Source organism: Hippopotamus amphibius, chromosome 3 (genome assembly GCF_030028045.1).
Source record: "Hippopotamus amphibius kiboko isolate mHipAmp2 chromosome 3, mHipAmp2.hap2, whole genome shotgun sequence".
Taxonomy (NCBI): domain Eukaryota; kingdom Metazoa; phylum Chordata; class Mammalia; order Artiodactyla; family Hippopotamidae; genus Hippopotamus; species Hippopotamus amphibius.
The window spans coordinates 54924293-54939367 of record NC_080188.1 but is presented as its reverse complement, the minus strand read 5'-3'; the positions used below and the strand labels follow the sequence as shown (position 1 = coordinate 54939367).

Genomic DNA, 15075 nt, shown 5'->3' with positions numbered 1-15075 from the left:
AGGAAACAGCATGAAAGGCTTCACAAAGGAGTTGGTACCGATCATGAAAGGACATGATCAGACGTGAATGTCTAGGGATAACAGAGGTAAAAAGAAATAACTGGAGAAGCAGCAAGAGGAGAGACTGTAAGGCAGGCAAGATACCACCATCCAGATGAGGATGGATAAGCAACAGAAAAGGGCGGAGTAAAAGGAATAAGAGACATCAAAGAGGTAGAACTGACTGGATTTGGTGGTCGAGGAAACTGGCAGGGCTAGGGAGCGAGAGGAACCCAGGATAAGTCCAGGGAAGGCTTGGAAAAGCAGACAGAGTTATGCAGAATGGCTGGCGATAGAAGAGAATTTCAGATTTAGATATGCTGAGCTGGAACTATGGTACCTGTGGGTTATCCAAAGAAAAGTGCCTATTTTCACCTTGGGAATCTACTTGAAGAAAATAATCCTGCATATGAAAAAAGCTTTACACTCTACAATGTTCAGGATAATGTTATTCACAATAAAAAAAAAAAAACCAGAATATACCTGAACATCTAAAAATAACACACTGCTTTAAATAACTTATAATGTACTGCATTCCACTGAGTAGATGCGTGTATTAAAGCTGATGGAGGAAAAAAAAAGATGGCGGCGAAGTAGAGAGACGTGGAGTGCATCCCTCTCCACAGATGCATTGGGAATGCACGGAAGGACGCAGTCATTCCCACAGAGAACCAGCTGAACACCAGCAGACGGCCTCGGACACCGGAAAGGGCTGCGGAGAACCTGACATAGCCGACTGAATATTCGTCTAATCCAATACTTGGACATTAGTCTGAGGCTTGGACAGTCTTCTATAAACACCTCTATCACCAGGACAAGCAACCCCAAAAGCTTGGACAACCATGAGGAAACAAAGAAACACCATGCAGGCAAAGGAGCAGGAAAAAAACCCACAAGACCAAATAAATGAGGAGGAAATAGGAAAAATGCCTGAAAAAGAATTTAGAGTAATGATAGTAAAAATGATACAAAATCTCGATAACAAATTAGAGAAAGTACAAGAAACAGTTCATAAGAACTCAGAAAAACAAACAGCAATGGATAACAAAATAACTGAAATTAAAAATACTCTAGATGCTCTAACCAGCAGAATGACTGAGGCAGAAGAACGAATAAGTGAGTTGGAAGATAGAATGGAAGAAATAAACGCCACAGAGCAGGAAAAAGATAAAAAAATAAAAAGACTAGAAGACAGCCTCAGAGACCTCAGTGATAACCTTAAACGTACCAACATTCGAATTATAGGCATCCCAGAAGAAGAAGAAAACAAGAAAGGGTCTGTGAAAATATTTGAAGAGGTTCTAGTGGAAAACTTCCCCAACATGGGAAAGGAAATAATGAACCAAGTCCAAGAAGCACAGAGAGTCCCATACAGAATAAACCCAAGGAGAAATACACCAAGACACATATTAATCAAACTAACGACAATTAAACACAAAGAAAAAATATTAAAAGCAGCAAGAGAAAAGCAACAAACAACATATAAGGGAAAACCCATAAGGATAACAGCTGACCTTTCTACAGAAACTCTGCAGGCCAGAAGGGAATGGCAGGATATACTGAAAGTCCTGAAAGAGAGAAACCTACAGCCAAGAATACTCTACCCAGCAAGAATCTCATTCAGATTTGAGGGAGAAATCAAAAGCTTTCCAGACAAGCAAAAGTTAAGAGAATTCAGCACCACCAAACCAGCCTTACTACAAGTGCTAAAGGAACTTCTCTAAGTAGGAAACACAAGAAAAGGAAAACACCTACAAATACAAACCCAAAACAATTAAGAAAATGGTAATTGGAACACACATGTCAATAATCACTTTAAATGTAAATGGATTAAATGCTCCAACCAAAAGACACAGACTGGCTGAATGGATACAAAAACAAGACCCTTCTATATGCTGCCTACAAGAAACCCACTTCAGACCAAGGGATACATATAGACTGAAAGTGAAGGGATGGAAAAAGATATTCCATGCAAATGGAAGCCAAAAGAAAGCTGGAGTAGCAATACTCATATCAGACAAATTAGACTTGAAAGTAAAGACTATTAAAAGAGACAAGGAAGGGCACTACATAATGATCAAGGGATCCATCCAAGAAGAACATATCACAATGGTAAATATCTATGCCCCCAATATAGGAGCACCTCAATACATAAGGCAAATGCTAACAGCTATAAAAGGGGACACCGACAGTAACACAATTATAGTGGGAGACTTGAACACCCCACTTACATCAATGGACAGATCATCCAAACAGAAAATAAATAAAGACACACAAGCTTTAAATGACACATTAGACCATCTCGACTTAATTGATATTTATAGGACATTCCATCCAAAAACGACAGACTACACTTTCTTCTCAAGTGCACACGGAACATTTTCCAGGATAGATCACAACTTGGGTCACAAATCAAACCTCAGCAAATTCAAGAAAATTGAAATCATATCAAGCATCTTCTCAGACCACAACGCCATGAGACTAGATATCAATTACAGGAGAAAAACTGCAAAAAAGACAAACACATGGAGGCTAAACAATTCACTCTTAAACAACCAAGGAATCACTACAGAAATCAAAGAGGAAATCAAAAAGTATCTAGAAACAAATGACAACGAAAACACAACAACCCAAAACCTATGGGACGCAGCAAAAGCAGTTCTAAGAGGGAAGTTTATAGCAATACAGTCCTACCTTAAGAAACAAGAAAATGATCGAATAAACAACCTAACCTTACACCTCAAACAACTAGAGAAAGAAGAACAAAGAAACCCCAAAATGAGCAGAAGGAAAGAAATCGTAAAGATCAGAGCAGAAATAAATGAAAAAGAAAGGAAAGAAACCATAAGAAAAATAAATAAAACTAAAAGCTGGTTCTTTGAGAAGATTAACAAAATTGATAAACCATTAGCCAGACTCATCAAGAAAAAAAGAGAGAAGATGCAAATCAACAGAATTAGAAATGAAAAAGGAGAAATAACAACAGACACCTCAGAAATACAAAACATCATGAGAGACTACTACAAGCAACTATATGCCAATCAATTGGATAACCTGGAAGAAATGGATACATTCTTAGAAAAATACAATCTTCCAAGACTGAACCAGGAAGAAATAGAAACCATGAACACACCAATCACAAGTACAGAAATTGAGGCAGTGATTAAAAATCTCCCAACACACAAAAGCCCAGGACCAGATGGATTCACAGGCGAATTCTATCAAACATTTCGAGAAGAGTTAACACCTATCCTTCTCAAACTCTTCCAAAATATTGCAGAAGGCGGAGCACTCCCAAACTCATTCTATGAGGCTACCATCACCCTGATACCAAAACCAGGCAAAGATGTCACAAAAAAAGAAAACTACAGACCAATATCACTGATGAATATAGATGCAAAAATCCTCAACAAAGTACTAGCTAACAGACTGCAACAGCACATTAAAAAAATCATACACCACAATCAAGTGGGGTTTATCCCTGGGATGCAAGGATTCTTCAATATACGCAAATCAATCAATGTGATACATCATATCAACAAATTGAAGGATAAAAACCATATGATCATTTCAATAGATGCAGAAAAAGCTTTTGACAAAGTTCAACATCCATTTATGATAAAAGCTCTCCAGAAAATGGGCATAGAAGGAAATTACCTCAACATCATAAAAGCCATATATGAAAAACCAAAAGCCAACATTGTTCTCAATGGAGAAAAACTGGAAGAATTCCCTCTAAGAACAGGAACAAGACAAGGGTGTCCACTCTCACCACTGTTATTCAACATAGTTTTGGAAGTGTTAGCCACAGCAATCAGAGAAGAAAAAGAAATCAAAGGAATCCAAATTGGAAAAGAAGAAGTAAAATTATCACTCTTTGCAGATGACATGATACTATATATAGAAAACCCTAAAGACTCTACCAGAAAACTGCTAGCACTCATTGATGAGTTTAGTAAAGTAGCAGGATACAAAATTAATGCACAGAAATCTCTTGCATTCCTATACACTAACAACGGAAGAGCAGAAAGAGAAATTAAGGAAACTCTCCCATTCACCATTGCAACCAAAAGAATAAAATACCTAGGAATAAACCTGCCTAAGGAGGCAAAAGATCTGTATGCAGAAAACTTTAAGACATTGATGAAAGAAATCAAAGATGACATAAACAGATGGAGGGATATACCATGTTCCTGGATTGGAAGAATCAACATCGTGAAAATGACTGTACTACCCAAAGCAATTTACAGATTTAATGCAATCCCGATCAGATTACCAATGGCATTTTTCACAGAACTAGAGCAAGAAATCTTACGATTTGTATGGAAACGCAAAAGACCCCAAATAGCCAAAGCAATCTTGAGAAGGAAAAATGGAGTTGGTGGAATCAGGCTTCCTGACTTCAAACTATACTACAAGGCCATAGTGATCAAGACAGTATGGTACTGGCACAAAAATAGAAAGGAAGATCAATGGAACAGAATAGAGAACTCAGAAGTAAGCCCAAACACATATGGGCACCTTATCTTTGACAAAGGAGGCACGAGTATACAATGGAAAAAAGACAGCCTCTTCAATAAGTGGTGCTGGGAAAATTGGACAGCAACATGTAAAAGAATGAAATTAGAACACTTCCTAACACCATACACAAAAATAAACTCCAAATGGATTAAAGACCTACATGTAAGGCCAGACACTATCAAACTCCTAGAGGAAAACATAGGCAGAACACTCTTTGACATACATCAAAGCAACATCCTTTTTGACCCACCTCCTAGAATCATGGAAATAAAATCAAGAATAAACGAATGGGACCTCATGAAACTTAAAAGCTTTTGCACAGCAAAAGAAACCATAAACAAGACTAAAAGGCAACCCTCAGAATGGGAAAAAATAATTGCCTATGAAACAACGGACAAAGGATTAACCTCCAAAATATACAAGCAGCTCATACAGCTTCATACCAAAAAAGCAAATAACCCAATCCACAAATGGGCAGAAGACCTAAATAGACATTTCTCCAAAGAAGACATACAGATGGCCAACACACACATGAAAAGATGCTCAACATCACTCATCATCAGAGAAATGCAAGTCAAAGCCACAATGAGGTATCACCTCACACCAGTCAGAATGGCCATCATCACAAAGTCTGGAAACAACAAATGTTGGAGAGGGTGTGGAGAAAAGGGAACTCTTCTGCACTGTTGGTGGGACTGTAAGTTGGTACAGCCACTATGGAAAACAATTTGGAGGTTCCTTAAAAAACTACAAATAGAACTACCATATGATCCAGTCATCCCACTCCTGGGCATATACCCAAAGAAAACCATAATCCCAAAAGAAACTTGTACCATAATGTTTATTGCAGCATTCTTTACAATAGCCAGGACATGGAAGCAACCTAAATGCCCATCAACAAATGAATGGATACAGAAGATGTGGCATATATATACAATGGAATATTACTCAGCTATAAAAAGGGATGAGATGGAGCTATATGTAATGAGGTGGATAGAACTACAATCTGTCATACAGAGTGAAGTAAGTCAGAAAGAGAAGGACAAATATTGTATGCTAACTCACATATACGGAATCTAAAAATGGTACTGATGAACTCAGTGACAAGAACAGGGAAGCAGATACAGAGAATGGACTGGAGAACTCGAGGTATGGGAGGGGGTGGGGGGTGAAGGGGAAACTGAGAAGAAGCGGGAGAGTAGTACAGACATATATATACTACCAACTGTAAAATAGTCAGTGGGAAGTTGTTGTATAACAAAGGGAGTCCAACTCGAGGATGGAAGATGCCTTAGAGGACTGGGGCAGGGAGGGTGGGGGGGAATCGAGGGGGGGCGTCAAGGAAGGGAGGGAATATGGGGATATGTGTATAAAAACAGTTGATTGAACCTGGTGTACCCCCAAAAAAAAAAAAAAAAAAAAAAAAAAAAAAAACTAAACATAATTCTACTCCTATGTGTTTGCTCAAGAGAAATAAAAACATATGTTCCCCAAAAGAACTGTACAAAAGTGTTCACAGTAGCTTATTCAGAACATCCCAAACCAGAAACAGCCCTGAGGAGCATCAATAGGATAAACAAACTGGACATATTCACAGAGTACAATGCTACCAAGCAATTAAAAAGGAATGAACTACTGATAAATGCAACAAGATGAATGAATTTCAAAAACATTATGCTGTTTGAAAGAAGTCTTGTGCCAAAGAGAATACACTGCATGATTTTACTTCTACTCAGTTGAGGGGGGTAAGGAACTTCCTGAGGCACTGGTAATGGTATCTTGATAGGAGTTTAGGCTGTATTGTTGTATGCATTTGCTAACTCTTCAAATATACACTTAACACCCATGCATTTCATTGTAAGTGAATTTTACCTTAAAAAAAGACAAACTGTGAAAACAAAAATAAATTCTATCAAAGAAAAAAAAAAAAAAAAAAAAAAAAAGCTGATGGTTGTAAAGACTGTGGAGCAACACATTCAATATTTAGTTTAAAAAGGATACAAAATTTTAGCCACATTGTAATTACAATCGTGGCTTGTTCATTTGTTTTGATGTGGACCATTTTTAAAGTCTTTATTGAATTTGTTACAATATTTCTCCTACTTTATGTTTTGGTTTTTTGGCCGAGAGGCATGTGGGATTTTAGCTCCCCAACCATGGACTGAATCCGTACACCCTGCATTGGAAGGCAAAGTCTTAACCATTGGGCCGCCAGGGAATTCCACAATCACGGTCTTTAAAAGAAAAAAAAGATGAAGGGAAATATATCAAATAGCAATATTAATTGAGTTTTGGTGGTTGATGATACGAGTTAGGTGTGATTTTTTTTTAATTATCTATTTTTCCAAAGTAATTTTAATATACTTTTTTAACTCTCACAATGGAAAACAAACAAACAAACAAAAACGAATGCGTTATTTAAAAATAAGTTAAATAATGTAAATTAAAACAATTATTAAATGAGTTTCCAGGAAGGGGTGGGGGAACCTCTTATATCTTTTATATGTTCACAACAACCTTTAAATCAAAATATGCTTTAGTAATTCCATTACTTAAAAAGTGAGATTCCAAGCTGTGAATGCAATAATTAAAGCCCTATAAATAGAAGGCTGAAGGAAAAAAGCTCCTTTTATTTTAAGGAATATGAGTTCCATCCTAAAATAGTAGCTATCATTTCCTAGAAGTAAGTTTTTAATAAAACTCTCTTGAATTAGTCATTTTTGAGTGCTGATATTATAAGGCAAATGCAAGCTAGGTATGATGTGTACTTCTCGAAATATAAATGACCTAGTCAGGGTTATGAATGGAAATAATACTTTAAAACCCATAAAGGTAGTATCAACTGAGTACCAACAGTGCGTGTATATCCATCCATATCCCCTTAACATAAACATCATAAATACACCACGTGTACATATGCATGTGTGTGCAATAAACCTAAATAAGAGCAACAGTTCAAATCTACTGTAAGTAGATCTTTAATATTCTTATATTCTTCTCTGATTAAACTCACCAAAGAAATAATACCCTGTAATAAAATGGTATTTTCCTTTCGTAGTAGAAAAAACAAAAACAAAAAAGCCCAAGTACTTTAGATGTGCTTATGATTCTCTATTTAAAAAATCAGAATCCAAATATGCAAGGATATCTTCAAAGGTGTTTTCAACTTTGTCATAAAAGAATGGTTAAAAATTAGTCTCCATCCATCAATTCTGGCCCTAGTTACCACACCAAACAGTTCAGCTTGGAGAGCAATGTAATTTATTCACATAGATCCCCACCAAACCTGAGTCAGTGCATCCAGGATACTGGTGGTTTGTAATGTTTAGATCAAAATTACCTTCTAAAAGAGGAATTATAATAATTCAACAATCCCCAACATTTTAAATGGCTCCTCAATGCTTCACAAATAAACTCCAAACTTCTTCACATAGTACTGCAAGGGCCTCCCGGATCTGATTCCTAATTGTGTCTTCACGTTCTAAGGCCCCATGCTCCAGGTCAAGGTTCCACCTGCCCTCTCCTGACACACCTAGCCACTGGAACCTGTGTCACAGTGCTCACTCCACCCTAGCAGGTCCACAAGGCTCACTCAAAGGTCCCTTCACCCCCAAAGCCTTATTGAGCTGTTTGCCATCACCCAATCCCTCCTCCCCCAGGCTCAGCCACTCTTCACACAGCACTGAAAAGTGCTCTGCACACACTCACTCCTGAAATGCCCCAGTCCCGAGGCCGCTGGTGGTCATCAGCACTGAGCGCCTTCAGCAGGGTCAGACTGAGGAGACAGGACAGTCACACCTGGGCAGCGCTCACACCTGCCTACCTGGTTTTCACACTTGGCATCCCCCAGCCTCACAGTAAGTCGGTCCTATCCATTACCCATCTTGTAATGGATAAGCTCTAATGTCAGTAAATTAACAGAACAGGGAAAGTAATTTCATATTCATTTTTTACCTTGGTACCCTACAGAAGTACAAAATTAATAAGAGGATGAAAAGAAAAGTGAAGGGTTGCTTATAAGAGTTGCTTTAAATGGTTTCAGGAGTTGATGGGATTTTTTTTCAACTCTAATTTCACTTCAAAACTTATTTTTTTACAAAAATAAAAGTAAAACCATCACATTGCTCACAGCTTATTGCTGTGACTAGGAGCGAGCATGGAGTGGGGAAGGCAGGTGAGACGGGTAAGCATAGCTCTAAGGGCGCCAGAGCAGCCAGGGAACAAACAGGGAGGTGAGTACATATGAAGAGGCCAAACTAATTCAGATCGATGAAGACAAATAACAAACAGGAGGGACACCATGCATGTCCCGGAGAGCAGGCCCTCGTCCTGCACCGCTAAACCCTGTTCAGCACCCAGGAAGTGCGCAATCAATTTGTGCATCACAAATGTATTTCTCCTTCTTACTTCTACCACTTTGGGCTTCAAGTGTTCCATTCTTTTTTACACATCAATGCTTTTATACACAGGGAATCCTCTGCTGTGACAACCCTGCCTCCAAGGTCTCCCCTTCACCCCCATGAATCCCACTCAACTTTCAAGATCGCAGTGCGGATGCTGGGCACTGGATAAAGTCTGGAAAGTCTCCTGGCTCCCCTCCTGTTCTTTTCTTCAAATGCTTATTGCAGTTTATGATTACATATCCAATCAATTCTTTAACAAGTAGACAGTAAGCTCCACGAGGGCAGACACAGGTGCGTATTTCTCAGCACCACTGCATTATTCCCCAGAACTGTCTGGCACACAGCAGGCATCCTGAAGCATGTGTTAAATGAATGTATTAAAAGCTTAAAAAATTTGCCTGGCTTCATGACTTGGTGGGCTTCCCATACACAAAAAAACTCCAAACTCCCAGAATGGCTTTTACTTGCCTCTCCAGTCTCATCCCTAGATACCCTCCACATAAATAACTCCCAAACCCAAACAGACCACTGTCTCTCATTACTTCACCCCTGCCCTGATACAGCCACACTTGGAATGCCCTCCCCTGTCCGGTGCTTCTTTACGTCTCAGCTTTGGCATCATCTCTTCTGAAGCCTTCCCTCATCTCTCTCTCAGACTGGATGAGGTAATTGTTTTTACTGTGCTCTTCCAAAAAAAGCTATCACGGGGGCACTACCCTGGTGGTCCAGGGGGTAAGACTCCATGCTCCCAACGCAGGGGGCCCGGGTTCCATCCCTTGTCAGGGGACTAGATCCAGCATGCTGCAACGAAGATCCTGTGTGGTGCAACTAAGATCCAACACAGCCAAATAAATAAATTAAATATTTTTTAAAAAATCATGGGATTTATTCCAGTCATTTACTATACTATTTATTCATATGGCTACTCACATGTCTGTGCCATTAGACGGAGTCCCTTGAAGTCGGGGATCTAGCTACTAGTCATATACGTTGCAGTCATATGTGTGTGAGTTTCTGTTCTACCTAACGCTTGACACAATGTCTGACATAAAGTTGTGTATCTATTATGTATACTTGGTCTCTGCTAAATGAACGCACTGAATGGTCAATTTGCAAATGGAAAAGATTAGTCCAGGTCACTTCATTAACTGGAAGATGATTAAAGGAACTAAATTTGCTGCTATCAAGTCTTGAATCACTTTTCTTTCATGACATGTTCAAATTACTTGAATATTAATGCGGAAAAACAAAGCAAGAGACACTTGGGCAAACACTTACAAGAAGCATCAGCATAAAGGATCCCATGTAGATGATCAGGAAAAACAATGAAATCATAGTTAGAGTAAGAATTCCACGAATCCACCAGTTTTTCCACCTACAAAGGAAATATGTGTCAAGTTAGCATTAATATGTTCTTTTTTTTTTAGAACTTTTATTGAGATATAATTGACATACAATAAACTGCACATATTTGAAGTGTACAATTTGATATTTTTTTTCTTAGTAATGTATATATGGCAACCCCAATCTCCCAATTTATCCCACCCCAACCCCCGCCCTCCCTGCTTTTCCCCTTGCTGTCCATACGTTTGTTCTCTACATCTGTATCTCTATTTCTGCCTCGCAAACCAGTTGATCTGTACCATTTTTCTAGATTCTGCATATATGCATTAATATACGATATTTGTTTTTCTCTTTCTGACTCACTTCACTCTGTATGACCGTCTCTAGGTCCGTCCATGTCTCTACAAATGTCCCAGTTTCATTCCTTTTTATGGCTAAGTAATATTCCATTGTATATATGTACCACATCTTCTTTATCCATTCAACTGTTGATGGACATTTAGGTTGCTTCCATGACCTGGCTATTGTAAGTGTTCTTTTTTTTGTTTGTTTTTGTTTTTGTTTTGTTTTTTGTTGTTATTTATTTATTTATTTATTTATTTATTTAATTTTTTGGGGGGGTACACCAAGTTCAATCATCTGTTTTTATACACATATCCCCATATTCCCTCCCTTCCTTGACTCCCCCCACCTCGAGTCCCCCCCACCCTCCCCGCCCCAGTCCTCTAAGGCATCTTCCATCCTCGAGTTGGACTCCCTTTGCTATACAACAACTTCCCACTGACTATCTATTTTACAGTTGGTACTATATATATGTCTGTGCTACTCTCTCGCTTCGTCTCAGTTTCCCCTTCACCCCCCGCCCCCTCCAATACCTCGAGTTCTCCAGTCCATTCTCTGTATCTGCATCCTTGTTCTTGTCACTGAGTTCATCAGTACCATTTTTAGATTCCATATATGTGAGTTAGCATACAATATTTGTCTTTCTCTTTCTGACTTACTTCACTCTGTATGACAGTTTGTAGTTCTATCCACCTCATTACATATAGCTCCATCTCATCCCTTTTTATAGCTGAGTAATATTCCATTGTGTATATATGCCACATCTTCTTTATCCATTCATTTGTTGATGGGCATTTAGGTTGCTTCCATATCCTGACTATTGTAAATAGTGCTGCAATAAACATTATGGTACATATTTCTTTGGGGATTATGGTTTTCTTTGGGTATATGCCCAGTAGTGGGATTACTGGATCATATGGAAGTTCTATTTGTAGTTTTTTAAGGAATCTCCAAATTGTTTTCCATAGTGGCTGTACCAACTTACAGTCCCACCAACAGTGCAGGAGACTTCCCTTTTCTCCACACTCTCTCCAACATTTGTTGTTTCCAGATTTTGTGATGATGGCCATTCTGATCGGTGTGAGGTGATACCTCATTGTGGCTTTGACTTGCATTTCTCTGATGATGAGTGATGTTGAGCATCTTTTCATGTGTTTATTGGCCATCTGTATGTCTTCTTTGGAGAAATGTCTATTTAGGTCTTCTGCCCATTTGTGGATTGGGTAATTTGCTTTTTTGGTATTAAGCTGCATGAGCTGCTTGTATATTTTGGAGGTTAATCCTTTGTCCGTTGTTTCATAGGCAATTATTTTTTCCCATTCTGAGGGTTGCCTTTTAGTCTTGTTTATGGTTTCTTGTGCTGTGCAAAAGCTTTTAAGTTTCATGAGGTCCCATTTGTTGATTCTTGATTTTATTTCCATGATTCTAGGAGGTGGGTCAAAAAGGATCTTGCTTTGATGGATGTCATAGAGTGTTCTGCCTATGTTTTCCTCTAGGAGTTTGATAGTGTCTGGCCTTACATGTAGGTCTTTAATCCATTTGGAGTTGATTTTTGTGTATGGTGTTAGGAAGTGTTCTAATTTCATTCTTTTACATGTTGCTGTCCAATTTTCCCAGCACCACTTATTGAAGAGGCTGTCTTTTTTCCATTGTATACTCATGCCTCCTTTGTCAAAGATAAGGTGCCCATATGTGTTTGGGCTTACTTCTGAGTTCTCTATTCTACTCCATTGATCTTCCTTTCTATTTTTGTGCCAGTACCATACTGCCTTGATCACTATGGCCTTGTAGTATAGTTTGAAGTCAGGAAGCCTGATTCCACCAACTCCATTTTTCCTTCTCAAGATTGCTTTGGCTATTCGGGGTCTTTTGCATTTCCATACAAATCATAAGATTTCTTGCTCTAGTTCTGTGAAAAATGCCATTGGTAATTTGATCGGGATTGCATTGAATCTGTAAATTGCTTTGGGTAGGACAGTCATTTCCACGATGTTGATTCTTCCAATCCAGGAACATGGTATGTCCCTCCATCTGTTTGTGTCATCTTTGATTTCTTTCATCAATGTCTTAAAGTTTTCTGCATACAGATCTTTTGCCTCTTTAGGCAGGTTTATTCCTAGGTATTTTATTCTTTTGGTTGCAATGGTGAATGGGAGAGTTTCCTTAATTCCGCTTTCTGCTCTTCCATTGTTAGTGTATAGGAATGCAAGAGATTTCTGTGCATTAATTTTGTATCCTGCTACTTTACTAAACTCATCAATGAGTGCTAGCAGTTTTCTGGTAGAGTCTTTAGGGTTTTCTATATATAATATCATGTCATCTGCAAAGAGTGACAATTTTACTTCTTCTTTTCCAATTTGGATTCCTTTGATTTCTTTTTCTTCTCTGATTGCTGTGGCTAAAACTTCCACAACTATGTTGAATAATAGTGGTGAGAGTGGACACCCTTGTCTTGTTCCTGTTCTTAGAGGGAATGCTTCCAGTTTTTCCCCATTGAGAACGATGTTGGCTTTTGGTTTTTCATATATGGCTTTTATCATGTTGAGGTAATTTCCTTCTATGCCCATTTTCTGGAGAGCTTTTATCATAAATGGATGTTGAACTTTGTCAAAAGCTTTTTATGCATCTATTGAGATGATCATATGGTTTTTATCCTTCAATTTGTTGATATGATGTATCATGTTGATTGATTTGTGCATATTGAAGAATCCTTGCATCCCAGGGATAAATCCCACTTGATCATGGTGGATGATTTTTTTAATGTGCTGTTGCAGTCTGTTAGCTAGTACTTTGTTGAGGATTTTTGCATCTATATTCATCAGTGATATTGGTCTGTAGTTTTCTTTTTTTGTGACATCTTTGCCTGGTTTTGGTATCAGGGTGATGGTAGCCTCGTAGAATGAGTTTGGGAGTGTTCCACCTTCTGCAATATTTTGGAAGAGTTTGGGAAGGATAGGTGTTAGCTCTTCTCGAAATGTTTGATAGAATTCGCCCGTGAACCCATCTGGTCCTGGGCTTTTGTGTGTTGGGAGATTTTTAATCACTGCCTCAATTTCCATACTTGTGATTGGTCTGTTCATGGTTTCTATTTCTTCCTGGTTCAGTCTTGGAAGATTGTATTATTCTAAGAATGTATCCATTTCTTCCAGGTGATCCAATTTATTGGCATATAGTTGCTTGTAGTAGTCTCTCATGATCTTTTGTATTTCTGAGGTGTCCGTTGTGACTTCTCCTTTTTCATTTCTAATTCTGTTGATTTGCATCTTCTCCCTTTTTTTCTTGATGAGTGTGGCTAATGGTTTATCCATTTTGTTAATCTTCTCAAAGAACCAGCTTTTAGTTTTATTTATTTTTGCTATGGTTTCCTTCCTTTCTTTTTCATTTATTTCTGCTCTGATCTTTATGATTTCTTTCCTTCTGCTCACTTTGGGGTTTCTTTGTTCTTCTTTTTCTAATTGTTTGAGGTGTAAGGTTAGGTTGTTTATTCGATCATTTTCTTGTTTCTTAAGGTAGGACTGTATTGCTATAAACTTCCCTCTTAGAACTGCTTTTGCTGCGTCCCATAGGTTTTGGGTTGTTGTGTTTTCGTTGTCATTTGTTTCTAGATATTTTTTGATTTCCTCTTTGATTTCTTTAGTGATTCTTTGGTTGCTTAAGAGTGAATTGTTTAGCCTCCATGTGTTTGTATTTTTTGCAGTTTTTTTCCTGTAATTGATATCTAGTCTCATGGTTGTGGTCTGAGAAGATGCTTGATATGATTTCGATTTTCTTGAATTTGCTGAGGTTTGATTTGTGACCCAAGATGTGATCTATCCTGGAAAATGTTCCGTGTGCACTTGAGAAGAAAGTGTAGTCTGTCATTTTCGGATGGAATGTCCTATAAATATCAATTAAGTCGAGATGGTCCAATGTGTCATTTAAAGCTTGTGTGTCTTTATTTTCTGTTTGGATGATCTGTCCATTGATGTAAGTGGGGTGTTCAAGTCTCCCACTATTATTGTGTTACTGTTGATGTCCCCTTTTATAGCTGTTAGCATTTGCCTTATGTATGGAGGTGCTCCTATGTTGGGGGCATAGATATTTACCATTGTGATATGTTCTTCTTGGATGGATCCCTTGATCATTATGTAGTGTCCTTCCTTGTCTCTTTTAATAGTCTTTACTTTCAAGTCTAATTTGTCTGATATGAGTATTGCTACTCCAGCTTTCTTTTGACTTCCATTTGCATGGAATATCTTTTTCCATCCCTTCACTTTCAGTCTATATGTATCCCTTGGTCTGAAGTGGGTTTCTTGTAGGCAGCATATAGAAGGGTCTTGTTTTTATATCCATTCAGCCAGTCTGTGTCTTTTGGTTGGAACATTTAATCCATTTACATTTAAAGTGATTATTGACATGTGTGTTCCAATTACCATTTTCTGAATTG

At 38.2% G+C, this 15075-nt stretch overlaps 1 protein-coding gene across 2 annotated transcripts in view; it reads right to left on the bottom strand.

Annotated features, from left to right (window-relative positions):
- CDS1 (CDP-diacylglycerol synthase 1) overlaps positions 1-15075 on the bottom strand; it is an 85611-nt gene that overhangs the window by 43914 nt on the left and 26622 nt on the right. For both annotated transcript variants that reach the window (XM_057725825.1, XM_057725824.1), the window contains exon 3: positions 10242-10338. In XM_057725825.1, the coding sequence (XP_057581808.1) occupies positions 10242-10338 (97 nt within the window). The remainder of the gene's footprint in view (positions 1-10241; positions 10339-15075) is intronic.